The 13,440-nt window shown below is 36.5% G+C and overlaps 1 protein-coding gene across 1 annotated transcript in view; it reads right to left on the bottom strand.

The window, feature by feature from the left end:
- Window positions 1-1,687: 1,687 nt before the first annotated feature.
- Window positions 1,688-13,440, bottom strand: part of dennd1b (DENN/MADD domain containing 1B) — a 104,640-nt gene continuing 92,887 nt past the window's right edge. Inside the window, exons 21-24 of the mRNA XM_042749558.1 lie at window positions 7,808-7,893; window positions 7,503-7,661; window positions 6,091-6,092; window positions 1,688-6,007 (exon numbers count right to left, since the gene is read on the bottom strand). Of these exons, the coding sequence (XP_042605492.1) occupies window positions 5,403-6,007; window positions 6,091-6,092; window positions 7,503-7,661; window positions 7,808-7,893 (852 nt within the window). The 3' untranslated portion in view covers window positions 1,688-5,402. The remainder of the gene's footprint in view (window positions 6,008-6,090; window positions 6,093-7,502; window positions 7,662-7,807; window positions 7,894-13,440) is intronic.

Raw genomic sequence — 13,440 nt, 5'->3', positions numbered from 1 at the left:
GATATTAAGTAAAGATCATGTTCCATAAAGATAATTTGTAAATTTCCTACCGTAAATATCAAAACTAAATTTTTAATTAGTAATATACATGGTTAAGAATTCATTTGGACAAATTCAAAGGCGATTTTCTCAGTATTTAGATTTTTTTGCACCCTCAGATTCCAGATTTTCAAATAGTTGTATCTCGGCCAAATATAGTCCAATCCTAATAAACCATACATCAATGGAAAGCTTATTTATTGAAAAATTGACACTTAAGACTGGTTTTGTGGTCCAAGGTCACATATATTTATGTGTTCATGCTGCCAATGAACTATAAAAGTAACATGCAGGAGAGAGAAAAAAAAAAAATCCTATTCCTGTACATCTAGTTTTACTGTGTGCATGTAAATGTTTTTCCTAAGTGTGTAAAAGTCTCAGGATTGTTTTTCTTCAAATGTTGTCACTTTAGTTCAGTAATAAAAATATATATTTTGTATTTTATTTTCATCAACTGATAGCATAGAACCACAAACGTGAATTTGTTATAATTTAATGCTGTTGTTCTGTAAAGAAAATTGATTTGTGTCGATATTAAAAACAATAGTTTTACTGATCACCTGTTTACCTATCTATTTTTACAAAAGATTTATACTTTAAGCTTTGGTTTAGTGATTTTAATAAATGACATAAATCCAGCCACACATGCTTAGTGGTCAAACGAATCAACCCAGGTGTGTTGTATAGACATATAATTTATTTCAGTTTACAGTGCATACAGTGGTACCAGCAGTACATGTAATAACATATCAAACCGACCTAATTTGTGCTTGAAAATGATATAACTGCACAGAGAGCACGCGGTGGAATTTATCCAGCATCATTCACTCAAAAGCACTTCAACTTACAAACTGAACTGATCGCCTGGTGATTCCATATGTACGTACCAGCAAACATTCAAGAACATGAAGCATGATTGGTGTCTATCATTATATTGAATAAAATCAGCTATACAGACTTTTTGTGTAACAAGAGCATGTTGCGTTGTGTTGAACATTCAGAAGCACAGTTTGGAGAGTCCAGTGATTTAGCTACAGCAGCTCGTTACTCAGTTTACAAAAGAATTCAACAGCAAAACAGACGGAAAATGAAGAATGTCACAATAGTACGAAGTAAAAACGTTTGTATGGTACCATGGTCATAAAAGTTGACATTGTATTTCTTTGTCGCTATAAAGAAGTGCGCTCATGCATCTGTTAAAGAATTCCCAGCGTCACAAAAAATACTGTATCATACAACTTTACAACGAAAATGCACATCAATAACAAGAGCATTTGTAAACAGGAAAGAAGAAGAAAAAGATTTTGGGTAGCACTTTCCTTAATGTACGTGGTGACTATCTAGTTTCAAGTAGTGTTTAAATTTAAACAGCTGTTGAACAGTAACTGGTTCAAATTAAATGTAACCAAGCGAAATTGTAAAAATAATGACTGTTTTCATACAGGTTTCCCAAAAGATTACACAGTTCAGCTAAAAAAATAAAACACTTGGTAGTTTCCATGCTGCAACATGAACTGTGTCCAGATTTCAAATAATGCTAAACAACATTAAATAAAATTTAAAATCTCTACTTTAATAACAAATACGTAAGTTTATGGTTTAAATACCTTTTCGAGGCAAAATTTTAGCTATTCTGAATTTTCAGTCATTACCAAAGACAAATATCAAGAAGTTATTCAAAATACAGAGCACACTTAAAGACATGTACGACAATGACAAACCAAACCGTACATGTTTCCTAAATACACAGTATCAAAAACAATAGAGACAATACGCAGAGAATGCAATTTAAAACTGATCACATGGGAACTGTGAGACGCTTCGGATGAGTTCCTGTGTGCTTGATTGGTATTGAACAGGCTGATGATCTTTCTTGTGTCAACAATATATCTATAAACATGTTATTAGACAAAAAAAAATAAAACCACTACTTATTTTCTACTATTATTTACTATTATACATTATTTCAGGTTTCGGTTTGAGTACCAATATTATGTGATTTGGAAACCATAATTAAAAACTCTAAACTAAATACTATAGTACCAGTAATACATACATACCTAAACTTAGCATCATGTGCATTAAGGTGTGGCTATGTTTACCATTATTATTATGGATTCAAAACGTTGATCAACAGAAAGTTGATTTTAAAGTGACTTCAGAGTAAGCTTTGGTTCATACGTCACTACACTATTGACAGTGGACTTTTTTTTGCCCACAAAATTTCGCTAATCTGACCGCACCTTTACCAATAAAAAGCTGCTGTCCATGTAGAGTGTATTAAATCAGTTATGTATGAGATTCCATTTATAGGCAGCTGCCTATCATTTGAAACAATTATTCAAGTAGATGAACTCAGTTAAGGCACAACCTCGCATTTAAATAGGAATGGGGGTCAATTTCATTTCAAAACTTCCCTTAAGTTGCTGATTGTTAATAAAATAGTACACATATATCTTCCTGTTTACAAGAAATACCTTTTAGCAAAAACAATTGACATTTTAAAGTGTAAAGAATACGGAAGCTTCCTGTTTCTGCCACAGGTTTAAAACAAAACAAAACAGAACAGAAAAAAAAAAAAGGAATTGCGATTTTATCTTACAATTCATGTTACTCAGAATTGCGGGATATAGAAAAATTCAGACTTTTTTCCTCAGAACTGACCCTTCGCAAAGACATCGCGGAGCGAAGAGAAACTGACAACATGTGACAGACAAGACAGAGCAGGTTACTTCAGGTATGAAACAATGTCTCAGCTTACAAATTTTGTCATTTTGTAAGAAATTCAAACAATAAATACTGTTTTGTGGCTTTTTACTGTGTCGTGACAGGTCGCTGTAGCGCCTCAGTTCAAGCGGCACATGAACCGATCACTTCTTCCGCTTTACTAGTTACACCACAAAATAAACATGAATGAACATCAGAAGGTATCTGGTTTCAACCGAGGAAATATGTCAATACACACCATTTGGTGGATAGAAACTTCCATAGAATAGCTATTTAAGCATGACATCTTGCATTTCACCTTTTACTTATTTTATTTATTTTTCATATGCATATCATCAGTGTTGACATTGTTACTCCAAACCACATGTCTTGTGGGTACCGAGCAAAAACTAAACAGGACTAAAAGCCAAAAAAAACCCTTCTAGTTTGTATTTAATAGGGGTTTTACAAAATGAATAAATAACATAATGGCAATTTAAGTTGATTGATAACACTGATTTTGCATAGTTCATCAGGACATCTGATTTGTTCAAAGGCTGAGGCATATATTGTTTCAGGACAGCTTTGAGTTAAGCCGCTACGTTAAGAAGCCTAGCTTGATTTAAGATGGGGTCCTAAACTTTGAATGTTTTTACAGCCATATCGTTACCACAGCAGATTACGCAGGAGGGGTGAGGAGAGTCATTAAAGTGTCAGACAGAATGGCACGTGTCCTAAATCACTCTGCTCAACAGCCTAAATAATTCAGAAGTGTCTGAAAGAAACAAGTGCTGGATCTAATGACCACTTCCTGTTTGGTGTAGCAGTACAGTTTTGAAGGTGACATCCACAGCTGATATAAATTAAATGAGTGAAACAGAAGACAAGGCAAATCTTTCCATAACTAAAACGATCGGCGAGTAGTTCTGTTGAGTTTTAATGTGCAAATGTTAGTATTCAAGAGAGCTAGTTATGTTCAAATGTCTAGCTAGCTAGAAGTCGAAAGTTTAACTTTGGAACTTGTTTGGCAAGATCCACTTCAAATCACCATGAAAGTAATTCAGGTCAAAGAGACAACTGGCTATAGATGAAGATGCCCTACATTTAAATATGCCTACTTACCTACTATATAGTTAGTGAAAAATGGTACACGAAGAGTAGTACAACTGAATTCAACATATTTATAAAACTACTTTTTTTTAATTAATGTGTTAATTTTTAATGTGTTTTTTTAATTAAAAAAAAGTACCCAGATTGCAAACTAATTCTTGCGAAATGTTGAAGTGCACATTCAATGGATCATTTATTATCCCTTGAGGCCACGGAAGAGGAGTTAAAAATGGCAGTGAAGCGACGCAAATATTGTAAGTCACATGACAACGACAAAAGTGCGGATGTAGTACTACACACATTCATACTGTAGAGCAGTGGTTCCCATCCATGATCCTGGAGGCACCCCAAAACTGCACATTTTGGATGTCTCCTTTCTCTGACACACCAATTTCAGGTCCTGGAGTCTCTACTAATGAGCTCATTATCTGAATCAGGTGTGTCTGATTAAGGAGACATGCAAAACGTGAAGTGTTGGGGTGCCTCCAGGACCAGGGTTGGGAACATGCTTTTTTTGAAAGTTGCGAAATTTGTCCCTCATAAAATATAGTAGATATGCCGTACGCAATTTCGGATGCATCTTGTTTATGATAATGCTGCTACAGCCTCTCTTGTGGCAACACTGAGATTGCAACAAGTACTTGTGTTACGTTACAAATTTTACAACTTTGTGTGAAGCTGAGCTTGTTAGCTAGAAGCGTTCGTGTTCTCGAACTTGTGTTGAGTATATTTCTGGCCTTCGTACAGAATAAGTCAATAATAAGGGGTTTAAAATAGATTTATTTATCAGTAACAAGTACTCCTCTTTGCACTGGGCATCAGCAGCACCAGTATTTTCACAATGAAATATCAATATACTAAGTTTATTAGTTCTTTAAAAATAATTGGGATTTCTGTATTTTCGATTTTGTCTATGAAATTAAAATGCTAACATCTCCTCTTGGATAAAAGCATAAACCTGAGAATTGTCTTGAAAAAATACCTTTTTTTCCCTCAAAAATATAGCAAATTGAGAACCAGTTGTCCACCTGGCCTAGATAAATATATTTTTATAAGACACGTCACATGCAAAAGATAGTGATAGTAGTTTGCAAGCTAGCCAGCTACAGTGGAACAGTCAGGAAATACTGCGTAAAAGCAAATTAAATCTGTTTAAGGCATTATATGAGGCTGAGATTTGCTGTCTATTTAAATACTTTCGTACGATTTAGTAAAATATACAGAGGGAAATTTATCCCTCATCCACAGTGATTTATCGAAACAGTGATTTGAAACTACACAAGTGCAATCATCTGCTGAAATAAAGAAAACTGATGTTGAATGCTGACATAAATCCCTTTAAACCTAATTTTCGTCCTTTCCAACCACCAGTTCTGAATGATACCGTTTGTTGTTTTGGACCGAATGTGAGAAATAAGAGGACCAAATATTCACATTAACTACAAAACACCTTTGCAAACACTTCATGCAAAGAGTGCTGGTGTGACTTCAGAGGATAGCGTGAATATAAAACGAGAAAGGTTTGACATGAGTGTTCTGCCGTTTTCTCAGGATTTATCCAGGCTGGTGTTGTTTTGAATGTGTGTGAGCTCCTGGTTACTTTTGAGGGCCATGCTGATGTGACACATGGACTCGATCTCTTCTAGTAAGCCTTTCTCTTCATTTGCTCTTTCTTCCATATTTGTCTCCTGGGGCTGTTTTTCCCTCTCCCACGGAACGAGGACCAAAGGTTGTCCACTTGCTGCCTTCTGCTGGGCATGTTCCTGGGATGGCCTCTGGGTTTTTCTTGAAAGGACCTTCTGTCGGGAGAGGCTGCGGCCTGCTGGTTGTCGGTTGTCTGGGCTCAGCTGGGAACTGCTGGGTTTGTCCGATTCGCAAGGTACCGAGTGTTGAATGTTGGGGGTCTCAGGGAGAGAGTTCCTCGGGTTCTCTTCATTGGTGAGGTCTTTGGGAAGGAGAGGACAGACAGGAAGGGAACGGCAGCTGGGTTGGCGTCGAGGAGAAGGTGGGAGATGTTTACCGTGGATGGCGCTGTCGTCTTGACCCATATTCCATCCACTTTGTTCTCCGTTTTCTACTTCACAATCGGCCTGAGAAGGACTGCTTCCCAGTGGGGACTTGTGATTTTTCTGGAAACAGTACAAATGACAAGCTCACAAGGCCATGCCGTTGTTCATGCACACAAAGCTTTGAAGTCAACCTAAAATCAGTACGCTATATACTTCTAATAGTAACTTCTGAATTTAAGAGTAACATTTTGGAATAATTCAATGGTAACAATTATTTCATGCTGAATTAAAATAAATAAATAAATAAAGTTATAATAAAATGTATAAGTTTCCAAAATTTTGATACAATTTTAAAATATTATTTTTGTTTTATAAAAATGTAATTAAATTAACGAAATAATTAATCAATTAAAAATACAAATAAATACAAAAAAGGTAATCCATCTAAAAGTCTAACACTAAAATCTTATAAATATAAGATTTATAAAAATACAATAAAATGGCAAAGAAAAACATTTTATATAAGATTTATAAAAATATAATACTTAATATATATAATACAAAAAAATTAGAGCTGCCCCCTAATCATTAGTCGACAAGAATAGGCTTAGTCGACCTAAATTTTATTAGTTGCAGAAAAAAATAATGAAAAAAATTAGATCGTTAATGGCTAGTCTATGGTGAGGTGATACAGTATATCGAGCAGGACACCCAAACGCTCGCCTATCATTCATCGACCTCAAACATGTCTTATCATCTGAGATATGTAAGTATTAGCAACTTTACATGGCCTCTCAATCTAATGTTAACCAATGTGCGCTATTGTGTCTGTGAGAAGTGAAGAAGCTGAACAGTAGCGTGGAGGCTCCTGTGTGCTCACTTGCTCTTAAAATACTCCCTCATTTTTGCTCATACAGATAAAAGTAATCTTTCAAATCTGTAAAGACTCTACGTTTATTTGTGTGCACTCACAATAACAACAAAATGTGCTTTTGTAAAATAATGAAAGCAAACAGGATGCGCTTTCTCCCGTCTCGGTCTCTGCGAACTTGAGCGTGAAACTCTGTTTATATCTTTGCCTTAAAGACATTAAAAATATATCTATATAGAGTGAAATGTCTACTTTCAAATGCACCCATTTTGAATGGAAAACAAATATTCTCAGATTATGTAATCTGTGTGAAACATGCATACAGGCGCATCACTACTGTGGAGATGACGAGTCAGTGTCGCCGATTTCATCTGTTAAACCAAAAATTGATTAGGCTTTCTGATTAGGCTTTGTAGGCAATTAAAGGCTCATTATAATGATTTAAATTGTTTATTAATAAACGTGCGGTTAGTCGACTAATGCTTAAACTGAACGACTAGTGGTCGACCAGAAAAATTCTTAGTTGAGGGCAGCCCTATAAAAAATATAATAAAATGTAATTAAAATGTCAAATAAATATTTTCAAAATTAATATTACAAATAAACGAAATTAAATAAAAATCATTTAAAATATTTAAATAAATACATAACAATTATAAATAAATAAATACAAATTTAAAATACTAAAAAAGTCAAAATATTTAAATAATTAAAATAATAAATGATTAAAATAATGAATTAATGAATAAATGATATTGGTAGCTGACAGTGGAATTTGTTCGATGTGGGATGTACTGAGAGAGTCCAAAATCTCCTCCAGCAGGTTCATCTGGCCTGTCTGACTAACTTCAGGCTGAAACTCTAAATCAGAGTCATCACTGTCTTCATTGTATGACGCCACTTCCCCGCTGTCCTCAGAGGATATTCTGCACACACACAAACACAAGTTGTTAACTCAAAAGCCATGTGGGAGGAAAAAAAGCACCAGAGGGCAGTGTTGCATTGACAAATGGATGATGTTTACCCATAAAAGGTTTAGAAAAAAATACTGTAATCGAATTTAAACCCTTACCTGCTAGCTGTGTCGTCATTGTTGTCGTTGTTATAACCATCCGGAAAACACAGGCTCATGTGTGGAGACGACTTTGGATTTTGATGCTAAAACAGAAGACAAACACATTAAAATCCCACCTAATTTACTAAAGCAACACATTTCTTGAAAGAAACTTTGCATCTCATGTCCCCATTACAGAGCGACAACATTAATTCCTGTCCTCGATGTAGTTGCTCATTCTGCTAATCCCTCGGCTTTTAGAACACACCTGTGTAACACGTTTAATTGGCAAATTGAAGAATTGAACCATTATAGGGTACAGCTTCAAGCTGCGGCCCCAGGCTTTAGGGCCCGCCATTAACTAGCCATCCACGATGCGAACACGCACACGAAAACACGCCACCGCTCACTAAAGTAGCCCATAACCTGCCGTTTGCCACATTATCAAAGCACGTTACTAAACCAAAGCCCTTTTAAAGAGCGAGAGGTGCGAGAAAAACGGCACGCTACGTTGCAAACGGGACAGGCTGGACCTGGTCAAGTCTCGCCGTAATGGCTCGACCAAGAAGCTTCTTGCCATTTTGGGTCTCACTGCCTGTCGAATGGGTTAATGGCCACCCTGTCCATAAAAATAGCTAAGAGATGCGTGTACTGAACACTTTGCCATTGGAATAAACAGGAACACATGTTGGGCGCTGATTGCCCCACTCGCTAGTAGCCGGCAGCTATAATGAAAGCGATTACAGTGGGGTTCAGGCCTTGAATCCTCCTAAAGGCTTTAATGGATTCCTGTGTCAGGGCCATAAATCTGGCAAGCAAGCCACTTTGGCTTAAGTGAAGGGGCTGGATGCACCTGCGGAACTGTGTCACATTCATTTGGTGTCGGCCGGGTGTGTGTGTGTGTTTGCAGTTATGTAGCCCCTTGAGTTGCGGAGCAGTCTGTGTTGTTTAGAGAGAGAAAGCGCCTGTCACGAGCGGAGGTGTTTATTAAAACAAGGTGAGTGCAAGCCCTCTGCAGGATGGCAACACCAGGCCTGAATCTCAAACACCTACCGAAACAAAAAAGCAAACTCTCAACACATACAGTCAGGTAAATGCACAAAAAAACCAGAAGAAATGGCTGGCTAGCTAAATGCTAATTATTTCAAAAGCTGTGTCCCAAATGACACACTATACACTATGCACTCATGCACTATGTACTCAACCGTGTAGTGTATTATATAAGGTTATTTTGTCATTCATAATCAGAGTCTGATAGCCTCTCCCACTTCACTATGTAATTAAAGGTGCGACAGTTGAGTGCATGAAGTGCAATTCGGTTATTTAAGTGCATCATTCAGATTTTTTCTTTTTGGACTTTTCAGTGTGAATGCACTACTCGCACTATGCATACTAAAAAAATCACATAGAATAGTGCATAAGTACGCGATTTGGGACGCACCTAAAATGATGATTCATGGGATTCATTTTTATTCAGCTAAGATGAGAGCTTTGAGATCATTTGCAGAATAATCTTAACTTTAAAAACCCTAAGTAAATATGAGTAGTTAGCTTGTGTAAAACCTGCAGCTACAATGCTAGAGTGGTTAAGCCACTGATTAGTGGCTGCTAATATGTTTTTAGCGTGTTGCTACGCAGTGGCTGGAGTGTTTTGGGTAGTTTCTTACTGAACCAAATCAAAGGAAGCTCATACTTAGTGTTGTGAGTGTGAAAGAGTAGTAATAACAATGCTAGTCGTAGCAAATGGCTAATTACATTTCAAGACAACACAGCAGAGGATGCTGGGAAATAGCAATAAGACAAAGTCAGGCCTAAACTTTACCGTCACTTCATTCTTTAGTTCTCTCAACACATTCAGCTGAGAGAAAGAAAAGAAAAAAAGAAAGAAGAAGAATTGATTTGTCAGCTAACTGGTTTGCTGCCACATTGCTATAGTGATTGCTGGTACATTGATTTGTGGTTGCTAAAGTGACAGTTTTTTAATCATGTTGCTATGCAGATACTAAGGTGTTTTGTAAGTCAAAAGAAGTTTATATTTAAGGTTATGGGTTAGTAAGACTGCCTGATTAATGCAAGACTAAAAGCAAAATGCTAGTTAAAAACATAAAGAAAATGAAGACAGCCATAAGCATTAATATTGTATTATTATTTTACATAATATTATAATTTTACAGTAGTAAAAATAACAACAATTATTATTTTAGCTACTTATTTTTTCCATTACAACGTACAGTGTATATAATTATTTTTAAATGTTCTTTTTTTTTATTAAGTAATAATAATAATAATAACAACAACAATTAATATTATTATTATTAAAACCATACTGACATCAGTCACAGTTTTTTTGGCCAAATTATGCAGTCTGAAAAATAAATAAATAAATACACACATACATACGAAAACCAGCAGATTGTTTCTACAATCGTAATGTTAATAGCAATGCTTGTCTTTGCAAATCATAAATGATGCTCTAGGATGACACAGCAGAGAATGCCGGGAAGTAACATTAAGACAAAGTCGGTTCTAAACATTACCGTCACTTCATTCTTTCCAAAGTAAGTCGGGAAACAAAGTCAAAAGCCTGGAAAAGAATCAGGATATGAAATAAAATAATAAAAGCCGTTCGAGCCACTGTTCCGAGACGGGCCAAAACTGCAGATTTGGAAAACAAGCAGACATGTGCCTATTTGCTTCTTTTACGTGTACCCTAAATCAGCACAGACATATTAAGCCGCCACAGGTCAGCATCTGCTCCTTAAACTGCCTGTTCAAATCCACACGGAAAATGGGCTGTCTTCAGTCAAAGCGGCGAGCAGACATCACGCTCTTCAACAGAGACTTTAAAACCATTTAAACTTCATCTCTCTTGTCAGGGCAGGCCGTTTTAAGAGAAAATCCCATTTTGCTTCTAGCGTGGCCAAGTTGTAAGAAGCGGCAACAGGGCTTTACATTGCAGCCAATCGTCTCGTCGATTTAATAGCCAGGCTTGCATTATATATTTCATATGCTATTTCAGACCAGGCACTGATCTCATGCGCTTGGCAGTGTATGGAAAGGGAAGATATGCCTGGAAAAAATGCAAACAAAACCCCTGCGCCTCCAAGCCAAAATTTAAGCCAGCATCTGCTGAGCTATTCAAGCAGTTCCCCTTTAAACAAAGCCCAGGACCCCTTCTCAGGCAACTTCCCTCCAATTGGCTCCGGCTAAAAGCAACTTTCCGAATATCAGAGAGCAGGAGAGCGCAAGAAAGAGCCTGGATGTGTGCGTCGCTCGCGAGCATCCAGTAGGTGGCACTTTGGTTACAGCCGAGAGTGTTTTCTCCCCTCCTGTGAGCTTTGCATCTCCGTCTCATCGTCGTCTCATGCAGATGTGTGGCTTCTCTGTGTTTGCAGTGAAACGTCCACCGGCCAAAAGTGCTTTCTCTCCATTTGTACGTCAATGTTTTTTGACACCCAACGAATCCATCTCGACGCTGGCAGTCCTCCAGACCTACGCGGTTTCACAAGGCTCTCACTGGGAGCTCTATCTCACACGTTCTCACATTCACGCATCCGTACAAACAGCCATGAACCTGCGTGAGATGAGTTTAGAAAGAATAAGCCATATCTAAATGTAATTTCATTATGAAAAGACATGAATGTAGATATACGTAAACGCATTAAGAAAATTTCAACTTCAGTTGGCTCATTTTTGATTGAAAAAGGATACTCAGAGTGAAAAATATTTTCATTATTTTGATGAAAGAATACAAAAATGTTTTCTTTGAAATATTGTACAATATGAGCAAGAACCTGTATTATAAGAATATTATTGTTAAATAGACAGCACTAATGTTGATTATAACTAACCTTTTGTGTAAAGTTAAATCTAATTTTAACTAAAACCTTAAAATTATATATTTTTTCGACTATGCAGCTCAAATGATACACAAGTTTTAACGAAAATTTATGTAAGGGATTTATAAGATTAATATCTTAACATTTCTGCTGTTAAATCCCCCCGAAGTGATCCCCATTCACTTTCATTAAAAGTTCCGCACCGTAACCTTGATTTTTATTTATTTATTTATTTACATTTAAGAAAACGAGGCACGAGTCGAAATTTTACATTTTGACCACAAATGCAATCGAATGAGCTTAACTGGTTTTGAACATGGAATATTTCTTTAAGAAAGTAAATCAGATTAATTTTGATTTCACGACTTGAAGAGTTCCGCAGCTGTAACGTAATCATGTTTACAGTGGTCAATGCTTAGGGCGGTATGTAAATGAAGGTGGAAGCTCATAAGCCGGAGCAGGAAGTGTGTATGAATTATACACAACTTGAACAGAGCTTTTTGGACTCTTTAATATGCAGCGCTGCTGAACTGGCCACGGCTATAGGGGATCCATCTGCCGGCTTCATCCAGAGAGCGTGTGTGTGTGTGTGTGTGTGTGTGTGGAGTCATTCCCCAGAGGCTGTGTGCCACTCAGAGGAGGCAGCCGCAACACACACACACACACACACACACACACATACACCCATAGCTTCAGTCGCGGAGAATAAGCAGGAGATAGAGATCAGCTCCACTCTGCCCCGGGCCCTGCTACTGACACCCAGTCTGGCTTTCACAGGCCCTCAGGCTCGACCTGAACACCAGCCCCTTATACTGTACGCCGCATGGATTCGGCACAGTGAGCCAGACTCAGAAAATACAGCTCAACTTTTTTGTGAGTACAGCAAGTGTTGTTATAGCATTCGTGAAACTGCACTGAACTTATAAAACAAATAGAATCAAAATAAAAACATATTAGTATAATATTAATAAGAATAAATAACAATAACAACAACAATAAAAGATACTTTATTTTAATGTGTCCTTGTTACACTTTACATGTACTTACTATTATAATAACAACAAATTATGCATAATTACTGGCATGTGACCCTAAGCCAAATCCCAATCACATCGAATGTACATGTAGTTAATTATTATTACTCAGTATTTAAATATATAATTACACTGTAACAAGGACACCTCAAAATAAAGTTGAACTAAATACACACACACACACACACACACACACATATCATTAACATCATGATAGATTTTTTTTATGTTAAATTACTCTTTTTTTTTCATAGTCGGTAATCAAAATAAATATATGCATTAAATTCTGATTGGTTGATAGCATCCTGCACTTTAAATTGCAATCTAACACTAAACAGTTTTTGTTTTCCCAGGCAATTGATTTCCCTCATAACCGAGCTGGTTTCATTTCTCTCCTGTAACTTTCTCTTTCTTCTCACATAATTAAAGAAATTCAACCTAAATCAATATTTCGTATCCATTTATTTATTTATAATGTAAAGTATTTTATTGCATTGGGGTCCTGATCACCTTGTCTGGGTTTATTTTCAGTCTTCTAAATCTAGGATTGTTTACAAAAATTCACAAATTTATTCCGCTGATCATTTAATGTATCCTAAAAAATGTTTTATTCAATTATAAAATGCCAAACTAAAGCACTTCCACAAGCGTTCTCATATTTTTAGACACTAACACAGTTTTTAGGATGCTTCAGGTCTCATTATACTGTAGCATTTCTCCCGTTTTAATGAACACCAGCAGAAGTCCGTTAAAGAAAAGAGCGTGCTGGCCTGGCGCT

Source organism: Cyprinus carpio, chromosome B22 (assembly GCF_018340385.1).
Source record: "Cyprinus carpio isolate SPL01 chromosome B22, ASM1834038v1, whole genome shotgun sequence".
Taxonomy (NCBI): domain Eukaryota; kingdom Metazoa; phylum Chordata; class Actinopteri; order Cypriniformes; family Cyprinidae; genus Cyprinus; species Cyprinus carpio.
This window is presented reverse-complemented; position numbering and strand designations above follow the sequence as displayed.